Below are 16140 nucleotides of genomic sequence, written 5' to 3' on the forward strand. Positions count from 1 at the left end.
CAGATAAGGCATTAATTACAAAAGGTAAGCAACTTGACCTTTATATCATTTCTTGTGGTTTACAAAATGCTCCAAAAGTTTTGAGGCTGCTGCTGCTTTTCTCAATAATATAGTTTAACTTGAACTTTTTTAGAAAGAAAATGTCCCTTTAGATAGGCATTCATATGGTGTTACCCCATAACAGAGGCAACGATTAACCAGTCACTAATTCTTTGAAAATTCCAATGCAGAAACCAGATCACAATAAAGTAGCCTTTGCTTTCCAAAAAATAATTTGATACCTTTTCTCACCAGCATGGCATGGTTATGCGATTTCCTGGGCACCTTTGAGAATAGAGGCCTCTCAATGTCCAGACAAACATTTACTGAACTTTTCTTTGAACTAATCCTGTTGCGATCAAAACCTTCGTAATAATGAACATGCATTACTAAAACAAATAGAATTTGTTTCTGAAGTTTGCATTTACCCTTCACCCATTTGAACGTTAACATACAAGCCCAGTTTTCTAAAGGCCCAAAAGAATTGAGTTTTTAGGCACTCCAACGGTTTGCTCTTAATGCAAGCTTTGCTAATGTAGATAATATATCCACTCGATTTCTCAATCCATATAACTGACTAACATATGCACTGCTCAAATTACTTTCATATTTCACCCTACTAATTCACCACTAATCCTTTATGCGTTCTAGAGTAGCGTGTTACTCGCTGAAAAAGCGCTTCAATGCCTTGTCTGGGGTAGTAAATGCAATTGCAATTAAGTTAATTGGCTTTTGCTGCACTCTTGTATTTTACGTTTTAAATAATGAAACCAAGATTTGGGTAAAGGTTATTTGACTTTTCAAAGTTTTGTGCTTTTTGCAAATTGACATTTATTTTGTTTGCTTTATCATAGGGATGACCAACAGCGTGAAAGAGATTACCTACTTGAAAGACGAGATTTAGCTGTGGATTTTATTTTTTGTTTAGTATCAGTAGAAGTTTTAAAACAGGTAAGCTCTTAAATTTTCATACACTGAACTTTTTTTTGGTGTTCCTAGACAAAATAGCGGAGGTCTGAACTTTTCAACATTTTTATGTGCTACATTTAATTAGCTTTTTAAGTAATGGAAATTGCCCGTCACTAATAGTATTATTAACGCAGCATTTAATACGTAGTAAATATATATATGTCAATTTACTGTAAAAGCAAAGGTTACAGGAACGTTATAGTTAGGCTCAGATTTCACTTGTACAAAACCATTGAATTTCAGCAGTTAGTTACCTGAGCGAAGTAGGACTTACGCCCCACAGTGCACTGCTTGTGATGTCACATATTACATTACTCAGGACCTGGTCAGTGACATCACTGACTTTTCAAATGACATCACTGATGACATCATCCAGTGAGGGAAAGTGTTTTGTATATGTTTGAGACTTAAAGATGTATAGTATGCTACAGCATAAGTTAAATTATTCTTTCTAAATTAGTAATGAGTGAAACTGTTTCCATATGTCTTCTGAGCGGGTTTCTGATTGTATCAGCGTGGGAGTGTCTCAGTGAGACTTGTCAGTGTCATGTACTTTAGGATAGTCCTGTATATCCCATTTTACATTCATTGTCCCATCCGCACGAAAAAAACAAATGTAAATAGGTGACCTTTCACCTAGTAGCTTGCTCCTGTCTATTTGACACCAGGCTATCCGTATTCTATCATAATCCCTGTACCTGACGTACATATACATGTGCTCAGGCATGGTATAATTATTCTGTACAAGGATCATCACTTTTATTATCCTTGGCCAGCTGCCCGCTGAGCACGATCGCATTTGTTTGAAAAAACATTCATGATTGTTTCCAAAACAATTATGGTGGTTTTCAAAACATATTGATTCTACAAGAAACCCTGGAGTGACCACATTAGTATAAAAGACCCTTCGTTCCCCCTACAAATCAGAGGTGAATTCCTTCCAAGCTGACACTGGGTCCTTCATATTGTATCTTCCACACGCAGCAGTCTGGCATCCCTTGCGGGCTGTCATCCTCGTAGCAGAGACGGGGGTACTTCGTTATCAAGCATCAGGTGAGGGGGCTGTTTCTTCCCTATGGGTTTCTTTGCTACAGATACACATAGCTACACACATATACATGCTATACATACAGATCCAGGCAAATTACTTGGGGTGCGCATTTTAGGAATATGCAAGCGCTAGTGTTTTTATCTGAACTGCTTATGTTCATCCTAATATAGCAAACACAAGGAGATGATGGACAGAGCACTGAAACTTTTCAGGCACTCGCCCCCAGTCACAGATCTGGTTTGAATCCATCATCTTTCTTTAGCTCATTTCGCAACCTCAATTCAGACCCAGCTATATGCAAATCAGTCTTGACCCTGTGCCTCATAGTAACAGTCCAGCCCGAACTGTCGATTCAGGTCTTCCCTGAACCAAGCATCCTAGGACCGGTTTCGGGGTAACACCCCTCATCAACCAGGCTAGCTTGAATCCAGTGGCAAGTTGACTTTTCGCCCAACCACTTTTTCCCCAACTCTAGAAGGTTTCCTTCTGCCATTGTCAGAAGTAAATTTACCACAAGTCTCATTATGGCAAAAGATTAGAGAAGAGTTAAAACATGCAAGTTAGTAGGTTTGTAGAGACTCAAAATGGCATTCTAACCCTGGAACTATTGCTTACCACTACTTTCAGCCCCAGTATGTAGATCTGCGGAAACGTGGCAACATAAGAGGATTGCAAGTATTCAAACACTACTATGGTATGAGCCCTGACATATTGGAGAGGCAATATCAGAGCTCTTATATAATGAGATTGCTGCCATAATTTGTCGCTGTACTACATTGCCGCAAAGGGACAAGTGGATTTTGTTACAGGACAAGATTTATGAAGCAACCTGCCCCATGGACAAGTAGATATTGTATTAAATTCCACACCCCTGACTGCATGGATGATTTAGTGGGTGCACGACTGACTGATAATGCGTGTCTCAGTGAATGTATGGGTGAGTGAATAGGTTGTGTGAATGTCTGTATCAGTCTTTCAGTTGGTGTGTAGATGGCTGTATGGGTTGGTGAGTAGGTGCATGAGTGGCTGTATGGGTTATTGATTGGTTGTCTGAGTAGCTGTATGAGTGTATATGTGGGTGGGTGAGGGGGTGTCTGAGTGCCTACATGATTGAGTGAGTCAGTCGCTGTATGGGTCCTTGAGTGCATCTGTGAGGGGCTGTGTAGGTGAGTGCGTATGGCTGTGTCAGTGACTTAATGGATGCATCAGTGGCATAGGGGTGAGTAAATGCATATGCGAAAGCCAGTATAGGTGAGTGTTGGAGTATTTAAGTTACTATATGAGTTTGATTGTGGAAGTGGCTGTATGGGTGAGTGTGTACTGGTCAGTGAATGTATAGGTGAGTATATGTTAGTATCTATATGAATACGTGAGTTGGTGTCTGTAACTATAGGTAAGTGGCTGTGTAATTGACTATGGGTGAGTAAGTAGCTCTATGGTTGGCTGACCGTGTGCAAGTGGATGTATGGGTGTATGAGTGGATAGATCGTAGCTGTATTAGTGAGCTGGTGTAGGGGTGGATGTATGTGTAGACCTATGAATCAGTGAATGGGAGTGTACATACTGGTATGGTTGTGTCAATGGTTTTGAGGATGGTAGTGTGGAAGTTGGAGTGGGCGAATGAAAAGGTTATATTGGGATGTGAGTGGGTTTGTGAAATCCTGTGGATATCAGTGATGTCATCGTGGTGCAATATGTGAGGTCGTAAGCAGTGCATTGTGGGGGCGCGAGTTAGGTAGCTCATCTCACTAGAACTGCCTAATTTTTCTGGTTTTGTATGAGTGAAACCTCAGCCTAACTATATTTCAGTAATCTTTGATTTTTTTAAGTGAATTTCTAAGGTTTTAAGTAGTAGTCATGTTTGCACAGTAGTAGAGAAAGGGGGCAGGGCCTCTGAGCAGCTCTCAGGAATTGCACTGTGCAAGGCTTACAGGAGGTCTTCTTGACCTCCAAGGTACCTCTGAGCCAAGGGTACTTCATCCCCCAACTAGTAGTGTGCCAGGAGGCACATTTGCAGAGTGGTGGAGAAAGGGGGCGTGCCTCTGACAACGTCTCAGCAATCCTGCTGTGTGGGTCTTACTGGAGGTAACAGGAGGGGTAGTTGGCCCCCATGGCTATCCTTGGGGGCCAACTACCCCTCCTGTTACCTCCAGTAAGTCTCATACAACAGGATAGCTGAGATCTGATAGCAGGCCAAGCCCCCTTTCTCCACCACTCTGCAAACGCGCCTCCTGGCACACTACTATGAGGCCCCCTTGGAGATTGAGGGTCCTTTAAGGGCAACTACTCCTCCTGTTACCTCCAGTAAGGCCCACACAGGTAGATTGCGGAAAGATGGTCTGAGGCCACGCCCCCTTTCTCTACCACCCTGCAAACGTGCGTTCAGGGCGCACTGCTGCTTGGGGGAAATAGTCCACTTTAGTCAACCCCCCCCCCCCCCCCCCCCCCCCCCTCTAGCAGTGTGCAAAGTGGTGGAGAAAGGGGCGTGGCCTCTGACCACCTCTGGAAAGGGGTTTATCCGATCCAGATGGTAGAGTATATTCCAGAATCTGAAATCCTAGATAAAGGCCTGCTGCCTTGTTTTTTCTTTTGTACACTTTTTTGTATCCTGTCTGATGGTGTGCTACTGGCTGCAGGTGTGCCAAGAGCCACCAGAGATGATGAGCTTGTCAACCAGATAAGCAGGGCTGTTGATCGTGCTGGCTTGTAAATAATTTAGCAGTTATTAAAGATGATGTGACCTGGCAAGGAGAGCCAGTGAAACTGCACCAGGATAGGAATGCTTTGATATTTCTTCAAATGGGAGAGACATTCTGAGGTGTATTGAATTCTTTTAATGGAGATGAGTTTGGGTGGCCATGAAGCAGGGGTTTCCACCATGGAGAAGCATGATTACCAGAGCTTCCACAGTAGCTATGAAGTGGCTTTCTTGCAAGAATTGGTACCATGTTATCTTTGCTTTTCAGCATTACTGTTCCTCGAGGCTAGACTGGTGTCCAGTGAACATTGTTAACTTTTTCGTTAGGTGGAAAGTTGGAGTTGAAGCTGCTGGGTTTCATTTCTTTGACACAGATTCGTACTACTGCTTGTTTGTTGATTTTTGGCCAATAGAAGGAATTTGATCATGGGCAGGGGGGAGCTTCAGGTAGGTGCAGGACATCCAGGGGTGAGAGTTGCAAGCAGTGTTTGCGGTGTAGAAGATGTCTTGAGCAGAGAAAACTTTAAAGTCAAGTTGTATATGATAGATTCTGATGCGGTTATGCGAGTAGAGGCCCAATGGGCTCCATGCAGAGAATAAAAATAATAGGAGGGAATATTGAAACCATGGGGGACTTTGCAGGTATTGGCATTCTTTAGGACTAGATCTGCCTAAGTGAACAAACTGGTGTCAGTTAGAAAGGTAGGAGCAGAACCAGTACAAGACCAACCCTGTGATTTCTATTTAACCCCTTGGGCACGGCCGCGATTCTGCGCCTGTGCAGGCGATTTAGAGAGTGGGCGGGTTCATGACGGCCCCCAGCCGTCATTAGCACACGCCCACCGTGATGCATGACGGCCGGGGGCAGTCATCAGCATGGAAGGGGTTAAGACTTAAGGGTTTGCCTAGTGGTGTGATGGTTAACTGTGTTGCAGGCAACTTAAAGGGCTAGTAATATTAGGTGGCAGATATTATACTGAAAATGAAGTGTACATAGGGTGCGTGAAGGCCCTTATGCTTCCTCTCCTGCTAGAATGACTCTACCTGCATATAAACTGGCACCAATTTCCCTTGCTGAGTAATTGACTTCCCTCTGGCTTGGGTCTCCTTGTCTCCAAATGCACATATCCCAGTCAATCAATCAGTCATTTGTAAAGCGCACTACATACCTGTGAAGGTGTCACGACGCTGGGGGTGGTGCTACTGATCGAACAGCCAGGTCTTGAGCATCTTCCTGAAGGTCAGCAGGTCTTGGGTCTGTCGTAGGCTCAGTGGGAGGGTGTTCCATGTCTTGGCCGCGAGGTGGGAGTAGGATCTCCCGCCAGTGGTTGTTCTTCGGATGCGCGGGACGGTGGCGAGTGAGAGGTCGGCAGATCGTAGCTGACGGTTGGATGTAGGAGGAGAGCTGTCTGTTGAGGTAGGCTGGGCTGGTGTGCGTGGATAAGGAGCTTTAAGGATATCCTCTTGCTGACGGGGAGCCAGTGCAGGTCCCTCAGGTGGGGGGTGATGTGGTTGTGGTGTGGTACGTCAAGGATCAGTCGTGCCAAGGCGTTTTGGATGCGTTGTAGTCGTATGATGAGCTTGGTCGGGGCTCCCGCGTAGAGTGTTTTTCCGTAGTAGCCTGCTGCTGACGAGGGCCTGGGTGACTGTCTTTCTTGTATCTGTCGGGATCCATCTGTAGATCTTGTGGAGCATGCGGAGGGTGTGAAGCACGAGGAGGAGACGGCATTGACCTGCTTGGTCATTGAGAGCGTTAAGTCGAGGATGATTCCCAGGTTGCGTGCGTGATCGGGTGTCGGGGTTGCTCTCCGAGCTGTCGGCCACCAGGAGTCGTCCCAGGCTGAAGGGTTGGAGTCTAGGATGAGGACCTCCGTCTTGTCAGAGTTCAGCTTCAGACAGCTGGTCTTCATCCAGTCGGCGATGGCCTTCATTCCTTCGTAATAGGTTTGGCTTTGGCGGTGATGGGGTCTTTGGTGAGGGAGAGGATCAGTTGAGTGTTGTCTGTGTAGGAAATTATGTTGAGGTCGGGCAATGTGTGCGAGCGGGGCCATGTAAATGTTTAACAGTGTCTGGCTGAGGGAGGATACCTGGGGTCCGCCGCAGATTATCTCGGAAGCTTCGGATCGGAATGGGGGGAGGCGGACGCTCTGGGGTTTCGGATCCCTGCGGCGTGGAGGCGTGTGCGGTGGCAGACGGTGTCGAAGGCAGCGGAGAGGTCTAGGAGGATTAGTGCTGCGGTCTAGCAGTTGTCTAGCAGGGTCCTGATGTCGGTGGCGGTGATGAGGGCGTTCTCTGTGTGGAGTTGTTGTTCTCAAGGTGAAAGCTCAGGTTTCCGAGGAGGATGTAGTAGGTGGAGGTCCGGGCGTGCGTGCTGATTAAGTCGGCGATGGAGTCTCTGATCTGGGGGCAGGGTTGGTAGACGAGGGTGCCACTGAGGTTGGAGTTTGGGTCTGTGTGGATCTGGAAGTGCATGTGTTCGGCGATGCTAGTCGAAACCCTGATGTTCTTGTGGACTATGGCGATTCCTCCTCAGACTGTGGGTGCGGTCTCTGCTGGTGTTCTGTCTGGGATGGCTATGGCGATGTCGGGTGCGGAGGAGTTGTTCAACCAGGTCTGTCAGGAAGGCGACGTCCGGGGATGTTGTGTCGAGCAGGTCCCAGAGTTTGCGCGTGGAGCGGGTGTTCAGTAGTATGCATCGCAGGTGGGTGCGGTTATTCTTGGCAGGTGGTTCGTCTGTTCTGAGGCTGGTTTAGCTGCAGTTCCGGCAGGTGAAGGGACCGTGTGCGTTTCGGGGCTGCCTTGAAGCAGGTGCCGTCCGTGGTTGAGGGCCTAGAGTTTGCTGGCATCGTAGCAGCGGCGGCGGTCGTCGTGCTGGGAGCGGGGGCCAAGGGTTCTGGTGCTAGGCGTGGTCCAGGCGTGGACGGGCGCAAACGTGGCATATATGGGAAGGTGAGAGGGAGGAGCAGCTGGGAGGCAGGGGCAGCGAATGGGCAGTCATGGGGGCAGTGACGCAGGAGACACAGCGGCAGGGGTGGTGAGGGACGACTGAGGGAACAGAAGGAAAAAGGGCACAGAATAGGGCAAAAGGGCACAAAATCAATAAAAAAACGAGTGGCACAGAAGGCAAAAGGGCCACAAAAAACGAGGGGGAAACGAGTGGCACAGGCGGCAAAGGGCACAAATCAATGAAAAACTAATGGCACAGAAGGCAAAAAGGACACAAATACGGGGCTGCTGGGAAACAGAAGGCAAAAGTGGGCAGAGAGGCACGGGTGCAGTGAGGGGAATAGAAAGGAAAACCGGGCAGAGACACTGGGGCAGCGAGGGGTACAGAAGGAAAGAACCATGTACAGGCAGCGGGGGGAGACAGAACAGCAGTCTCGGAAAAAAAAAAGAAAATACAGGCAATACAGTAAAACAATAAGGTGGAAGATGAACACACTTACGATTCCTCAGCAACGGCAGCTGGGGCAGGGGCACACAGGCTGAGCTGTGCGGAGGGAGAGAGACCTACCTGGTGGGTCAAGGGTCGCTCTCCTCACTGCGCAGAGGCGGCATATATGGGGAAGTGGGAGGTAGGAGCAGCTGGGAGGTGGGAGGCGGTGGCAGCGAATGGGCAGTCGGTGGGCGGGCCGCAAGTAACACAGCGGCGGGGGTGGTGAGAGACGACGGAGGAACAGAAGCAAAAAGGGCACAGAATAGGGCAAAAGGGCACAAAAATCAAAAAACGAGTGGCACAGAAGGCAAAAGGGGCACAAAAACGAGAGGGAAACGAGTGCACAGGAGGCAAAGGGCACAGCAGTAAGAAACATTGACCCTCTGTGTAGAGATTAGTGTTCTTTCCTCTTTTGGTTGTGAGCAGAGCCCGAAATGTCTGCACAGCATCAGAAACGTCGACAGAGTACTGATTGCATGGGATTAGTTAGGTTATCAGAGATTTGTAAAGCTATATTGCCATTCATGTAGCTTCATAGTGCAGTTGGTTTTTTGATTCGCGCATTGATTTCAGATTTTGAGGATTGGCTGTTTTCATTGTGAGGACAAACAGTAGTGTGGATGTGGTTGATATTATGTGTATGTATTTGGTTGTAGTGTTTGATATTTGTAGCCAAAGATATTTTCCAGTTAGAATACATTTAACCACAAGTATTGCTATTGCTTTGCTCCGCTTTGGGGTATTTTTGGTTATACATCTATTTTTTTTATTAACAGAAAAGCACACCTTTCTTACATTTACATAAGTTTTCCTTAAAGGGCAAGGGCACTAAATAAGAAAAGATTCTGTAAAGGCCTGAGACATTCAGATTAAACAATTGGGCCTACTCTTCATTCACCCCTTAACATTTCAGGTGAAGTGGGGTAAGGAAGAGGGTGGATACAACAGTTTTTGGTAGGAGCGAGTGTGAGATGCATTGAGAAGTGAGTATATTGCAAGCTTAAACATTACATTCTTGAACTGTGAAACGTAACTCCCCCTAGAGCGAAGTCAATACTCACAGTGAGAAACTCAAGCAGTGTCTATTGTGCCATCACTGTGTTGCTGCGTTTCTTACTGGCACTCACACCTAACTTTAGCACATTCTTGCTGAACACTAGCATCTGTCCTCTTGCGTGATGTGTCACCTCTGTAGTCTGGAAAGAGAAGTATTCTATTACCTGGTTGAAGGTTGCTTCTCTGCAGTTTCTGCCCATAAGAATAACCCCAACAAGTCTGAGTCATAGAATATTGCCTCCATCTTGGATGCCGTGTTCATTGTCTGCTAAGAAATTGACACTTTTTAAATGCTGGTAGTAAGTTGTGATAAAATCCTATCTGAAGGGTACATTTAGCGACTGCGGGTGGCTGCTCATGCTCACTATTCTTGTTCTGTTTCATTTAGTGCTATTTTCACCCTCCTGAGGCGGAAGCCGGGAGGTTTCTCTGCACTATCCCTATTCAAGCTTCTTTTAGCGAACTGACTGTACCCTGCTTGATTTAATAGGCAGCGTATTATACTTTGTACTTTGTGGCACTTTTAAAAATACTTAGAAGCCTCTCATTTAAGAAACTTCCCTTCTCCCTTCTCCGCTACTCGGGCCACTCTCAGCTGAGCATAGACGCTGAGAGACTGGTCCCAAGTAGACTAAGTGAAACGCGGCGGCCATCTAGGGGGTAGTAAGTCCCAAGTAGACTAAGTGAAACGCGGCGGCCATCTAGGGGGTAGTAAGCGCTGTGACGCGCTCTAGTTTGTTATAAAAGGGGTTTCATGCTTCAGCGCTTGTTCTAGCCTGAGCATTCTCACCCTCCTGAGGCGGAAGCCGGGAGGTTTCTCTGCACTATCCCTATTCAAGCTTCTTTTAGCGAACTGACTGTACCCTGCTTGATTTAATAGGCAGCGTATTTTACTTTCTACTTTGTGGCACTTTTAAAAATACTTAGAAGCTTCTCATTTACGAAACTTCCCTCCTCCCTCCTCCGCTACTCGGGCCACTCTCAGCTGAGCATAGACGCTGAGAGACTGGTCCCGAGTAGACTGAGTGAAACGCGGCGGCCATCTTGGGGGTGGTAAGCGCTGTGACGCGCTCTAGTTTGTTATAATAGGGGATGTCCACTCTCCGCGTAGCGGACGCACCAGAATCACGCCGGAGTCATGCCAGAGTCATGCCAGTCTGCGCCCGTCCGCGTCACGGAGGCGGACGGTGCGGTGGATGCTGCTGGTTTTAGGATCGCTTATTCAGCGGTTGATCCTTTGACACTTAGGAAAGGTATGACCACGTGTCAGATGGTCTTCCCTGGGCGGTATAGAGGTAAACGCCGGTGTCCTGGTTGTGGATGGCTTCCAGGTAATTTCCCGGTGCTCGGGACCTCTACCCCCTAGACCTCTGTTATTTATAAGTGCCTTCTACTCAATACTCGCTCCCTGAGCAGACATGCTCTTGATATTTACGAGCTGTTAACGGTCGAAAAACCTGAATGCCTAATGCTCACTGAAACATGGCTAGGGGAGTCCTCAAACCCTGATATTGCGACTGCTATCCCTCCTGATTATGTTATTCATAGACATGATAGACCTATCAGGAGGGGTGGAGGGGTCGCAATTGTGATCCAAAGATCTGCCACATGTGTGGTTGTCCCTATGGCGCCCATCTCTGGTTGCGAGTCCCTGGCTTTTTCTATTGCCCTATCTGTTCATCAATCCTTCTCTGGGCTCCTGGTCTACAGACCACCTGGTCTGCGTGGATCTTTTTATGAGGAGTTGCAGGAGCTAATCACGGCACTTTGCCTAAAAACAGAACACTGTATTGTGCTTGGGGATTTTAACATACACATGGATGCCGGGACGGACGGCGATGCGATTAAAATCAATGACATCACCGCCCCCCTGGGCCTTATTCCCTATCTGTCTGTTCCGACCCATATCAAGGGCCATACGCTTGATCAGGTATTTTCTACCATTCCTCTTGTTATGGCTACTCCCGCCCCTGTCCTCTGGTCGGACCATTTTCTGATTAGCTTTCAGATTCAGGGAACTAGCAAATCACCTTGTGCAAATTCTAATCATTTTAGGCACCCTAGGCGGGCAAATTATCGGGTGACCCCTGAGAGTTTGGCTCAGGCGTGTTTGGAGCATCCCTGTCCCCTATCAGGTGATTTAGAGAGGGATCTTGACTTGCTACAGAAGTGGTTAGTGGAGCGGTTAAATGAGCTTGCTCCGCCTATTGCACCCCGGACATCTACAAGGCGGACATCGGCGCCTTGGTTTTCCGGAGTCTCTTGCTTTGTCCTGGCGTAATTGCAAGGCAGCAGAGAGGTTTTGGCGCCAGCAGTATGATCCAGAGGCCAAGGTCGCCTATAGGGCTACTATTAAGGTCTATCATGCGTATATCTTGGCCGAAAAAAATAACTATTTTTCAGCAAGAATTGAGACGGCTTCGAGTTTTTGCAGGGAAATCTTTACTATTGTTAAGGAGTTTATAACCCCTAAGGCCAGTTTTTGCATCATGAGTTTTCTGAGCCATGGGTGATTTCACTAGCGAACTTTTTTACAACTAAAATTAAGCGGATTCAAGATTCCTTCTCCTCCTTGAGCCCTTGTGCTGTTACCATCCCGAGGGACCAGCTGATCTGGACAGCTGAATCTGGTCCTTCTTTATCTGAGTTTCCAGCTATCTCTGATTCTATCTCCCAGGACCTCCTTTCTAAACTTAAGTCAGGTTCTCCCTCGGACCCCTGCCTGCTACTTTTTTGGCTAGGGCTGTGGAGGTTCTGAACCCACTGATTAATCCGATTCTTAATTTGTCACGGACTAGTGGTGTTATCCCTGTGGCCTGGAAACAAGCCATGGTTGTTCCATTCCTTAAAAAGCCCGGTCTTGACCCCGAGAGTCATGCCAATTATAGGCCAATTTCCCTTCTGCCTGCTCTTGCAAAGATAGTTGAAAAGCATGTTCACTCTGTGCTCTCAACTTTTCTCGAAAATAGCTTGCTGCACTCCACCCAGTCGAGCTTTCGATCCAATCTAAGCACCGAGACGGCACTTCTGGAGGTTAATGAAGCCATTAAGGAAGTGCTGGATTCAGATGCAAGAGCCATGCTGGTAATGTTAGATCTGTCGGCAGCTTTCGACACCGTCCCTCATGAGGGTCTCCTCAGCAGACTTCATGAGATCGGTCTGAGAGGGACGGTGTTGAGCTGGTTTAGATATTATTTAGCTGGTCGCCAGCAGATGGTCTGGGCCCCCCCTTACTCTGCCGAAGTGCCGTCTTTGGAGGTCGGAGTCCCTCAGGGGCCGGTGCTCAGCCCAACTCGGTTTAATATCTTCATGACCCCTTTGGCGGTGCTGGCAGAGTCCTTTGGGGCTCAGATCATGTCATACGCCGATGACACCCAGCTCCTTTTCACTTGTGGAAAGGGGGCGGAGTTCAACGGAGAGAGCATCCGCGGGTGCCTTGGGGCTGTTTTCGACTGGTTTCAGCAGAACAGCCTCAAGTGCAACCCTGATAAATCAGAGGTGCTTTTCTTCGGGTGTCAGACTGACCCGAGTTGGCAGGATTGGTGGCCTGTGAACACGTTCCCTCCCTCGTCTTCTTCTCTGGTGGCTAAGAACCTTGGGGTCAAAATTGACAACAGCCTATCTCTTAAGTCCCAGATTCTGGGCCTGACTGGCACTTGGAATGGTCTCCTTAAAATGTTGCGCAAGTTTCTTCCCTTGCTCCCTGCATAGGAAGACGACGGTCCAGGCTCTTATCTGCTCCAGGCTGGATTACTCAAATGTTTTATACTTGGGTCTTCCGGACTATTTACTACAAAAGCTACAGGTGGTCCAAAACTCGGCGGCACGGGCGATTTTTGGCCTGCCTCGTCGTGCGAGAGCCTCGGACCTGTTACTTTCCCTACACTGGCTCCCTGTTAGGAAGCGGATTGTTTTTAAAGCGCTTACGCTGGCGCATAAGGCACTCCACGCGGTGGGAGCTGAATATATCCAGAAACGCCTTGCTTTCTACAAACCTACAAGATCCCTTAGATCGGAATCTCTTGGTCTGGCTATTGTCCCTGCTGTTAGGAAAGCAAGGGTAGGGGGACGCTCTTTCAAACATCTGGCCCCTCAGTTATGGAACACCCTCCCCCTGTCGCTCTGCTGTACCTCGAACCTGCTGGCCTTTAGGAAAGGTCTGAAAACGTGGCTCTATGGACAGTGATCGGTCTGTGTTTCCTTCACCTTTCTTCTGCCTCCTTTTGTAGTTTTGCTGTGGGTCATAAAGCGCCGGGACACTCCTCGGAGTAGCCGAGCGCTATATAAGACACCCATAACATTAACATTAGCATTATTTCTTAGCACAAAATGCATCCTCATGCCCATTTTGGACGCAAGGGGACATTTTTGGGCTGAGTAATAGCACTAAACATGCAATTACTCTTCTCGGGTCATTCAAGCAGAATTTCACATAATCCTCAATTAATTTTACATGATTATGCTACCCAAAATTGCGCAAGTTACCCCCAATCCTAGTTTTCCTCTGTCTGATGAAGAATCGAAATTTGCCTAGCTAAGTAACGATAAGTTTCAATTCTATTAAGGACGCGGAGGCGAGGATTATGCTATACTTTCTTTGCTCTTTTTTCCATAAACTTTTGAGAAAAAACTCAATAAATGCTTTATATATACCAGAAACTAGGTAAAGAAAGCATTAACCACAAAACAAATAGATCTTTAGTGTCCAACAAGCTACAACTCCCATCATTCCATGAGAGCGGAGTCCCATAGTAGTCCTTCAACAAAGTCCATAGCACGCAGATAGGGCTTCCATCTTAGGTCCTCCTCCTCTTTCTTCATGCGAGTCACGCTCCCATTTTATTGATCTTGTTTAGGACCATCATACCCTACCGGGAAAAAAAATACAACAGCGTAAGTGTTTGAAAGGCAAATGCCGAAAGTACATAACAAAGCAGTACCATACTCTGAAGTCAACACGATAACAGAATATCCAGTAATCGATTTACTTACTGCAGTACGGGTGGGTAAATGCTTCCGAAGGAGATTGGGTGGGATAATCCTCACCTCCGCGTCCTTAATAGAATTGAAACTTACCGTTACTTAGCTAGGCAAATTTCGATTCTATGTCAGGCCCGGAGGCTTCGGATTATGCTAGTTCAAAGCTTACTTACCACCAAATGTGCAATATCCACTACTGGTTTAAAGTAAAACCTCTTAAAGGTGGAGACCGAAGATCAATCCGCAGCACGCATCAAGTCTTCCAGACGTGCCCCCAGGGCAAATGCCTTAGACACCATCGCTCCCCTAGCTGAGTGCTCTCCAAACCGACTAGTGTCAATGTCTGCATCTTACCCATCGAGCAATGGTGGGTGAAGAGACCGCATTGTGTGGCTACCTTAATGCAATAAGTAATTGTCGCTCGCCCGGAGGCCTTCAGGCACTGAACCACACACAGCTTGGGAGAATCTACAACCGCTACGTAAGAGATTGACCTCGATGCAGACGTCGTTCAGCGCCCCACCGTAAATGTGACCCCATTCGGGGAGAAGACTCTTGCCATAACATCCAGGGCTCGAACGTCTGACACCCTGCGGCAAGACACCAAACACAGAAGCATGGCCAGTTTGGCCGACAACTCTTTCAAAGATAGATACTTATTAGGTTGCCAGGATAGAAATAAATTCAAAATATCATTCACGTCCCAAATGACCGAAGAGCGCGGTTCCGGGGGGAACGAGATACGGATACCCCGCAGGAGCCGACAGACAAAGGGGTGCTCACCAACTGGAGAACCCTCCACCGGGTAATGAGCAGCCGATATCGCAGAGCGCACTGCTTTAATAGTGGGATAAGCTAGCCCTTCCGAGGCCAATTCGGCCAAGAAGTTCAAGATGGGAACAACACCTGCGACCATGGGATCCAAATCCCGTCGAAGACACCAACGCACCCACCTATTCCAGGCGGAACTGTAGCGCTTAGCGGTGCTTGCGGCCCAGGCCTTGGACATAAAATCCTCAGCTTGTCCCGAAAGGCCTGGGAGCGACCAGCGTCGCCTGAAAGTCGTCTAGCCATGAGATGAAGAGATCCTTGAATTATGAGGGGATGTGATTCCTGCTCCGGATTCAGAAAAAGATGATGAAACCGGGGGAGTATGATTGGAAAATCCCAAGAAAGTTCCAGAAGAACTGGAAACCAGACTTGAGACCTCCAAACTGGCGTGATTACCTCCAGTTCTGCCTTCTGGCGGCGTACTTGGGCCGCCATCCGTACCACCTGACTCCAATCTTGCAGAAAAGCGTCCGTGGCCTCTGCCAGAGGGTCCGCCTTCAGCTGAAGAATCGAGGAAGCTGGTGGTCTAGACTGGATGCAAACAAGTCCACTGAAAAAGGACCCCAGAGGTTGTTCAATCGCTCGAACACCCAGACGTCCAATTTCCACTGGCTGGAATCCCGCAGATGTCTGGAATGCCAATCCGCTATTTGGTTGGCTCGGCCTGGCAGATACTCCGCTGTTACGGAGACGTGATGAGCCAGGCAGTAGTCCCAAAAATCCTTCGCCAAATTCGCTAGTGCTCGGGACCGAGGACCACCAAGGTGGTTGACGTATCGAACCGCCGAGACATTGTCCATTCGCAGCAGCACACACGAGTGTACTGAATCCCGGGTCCAGCAGCGTACTGCAAAAGACCCCGCCAAAAGTTCCAGGCAATTGATGTGTAAGGTTTGTTCCTCTGACGACCAAGCGCCGCCTGTGGAGAACTCGCCGCAGCCGGCGCCCCAACCTGACCTGCTGGCGTCTGATTCTATTACTAGATCTGGGATGGAACCAAAAAATGCACGCCCGTTCCAAGCCTCCATGTGAGTGAGCCACCAAGACATTTCGTCCTTCACCTCTGCGGATAGAGGAACC

At 47.8% G+C, this 16140-nt stretch overlaps 1 protein-coding gene across 11 annotated transcripts in view; it reads left to right on the top strand.

The window, feature by feature from the left end:
• FRYL (FRY like transcription coactivator) overlaps window positions 1-16140 on the top strand; it is a 2483143-nt gene that overhangs the window by 397167 nt on the left and 2069836 nt on the right. For all 11 annotated transcript variants that reach the window (XM_086962669.1, XM_086962670.1, XM_086962671.1 and 8 more), the window contains one exon: window positions 894-990. In XM_086962669.1, coding sequence (XP_086818795.1) covers window positions 894-990 — 97 coding nt within the window. The remainder of the gene's footprint in view (window positions 1-893; window positions 991-16140) is intronic.

This window comes from Lissotriton vulgaris, chromosome 3_1 (assembly GCF_964263255.1).
Source record: "Lissotriton vulgaris chromosome 3_1, aLisVul1.2, whole genome shotgun sequence".
Classification (NCBI taxonomy): Eukaryota; Metazoa; Chordata; class Amphibia; order Caudata; family Salamandridae; genus Lissotriton; species Lissotriton vulgaris.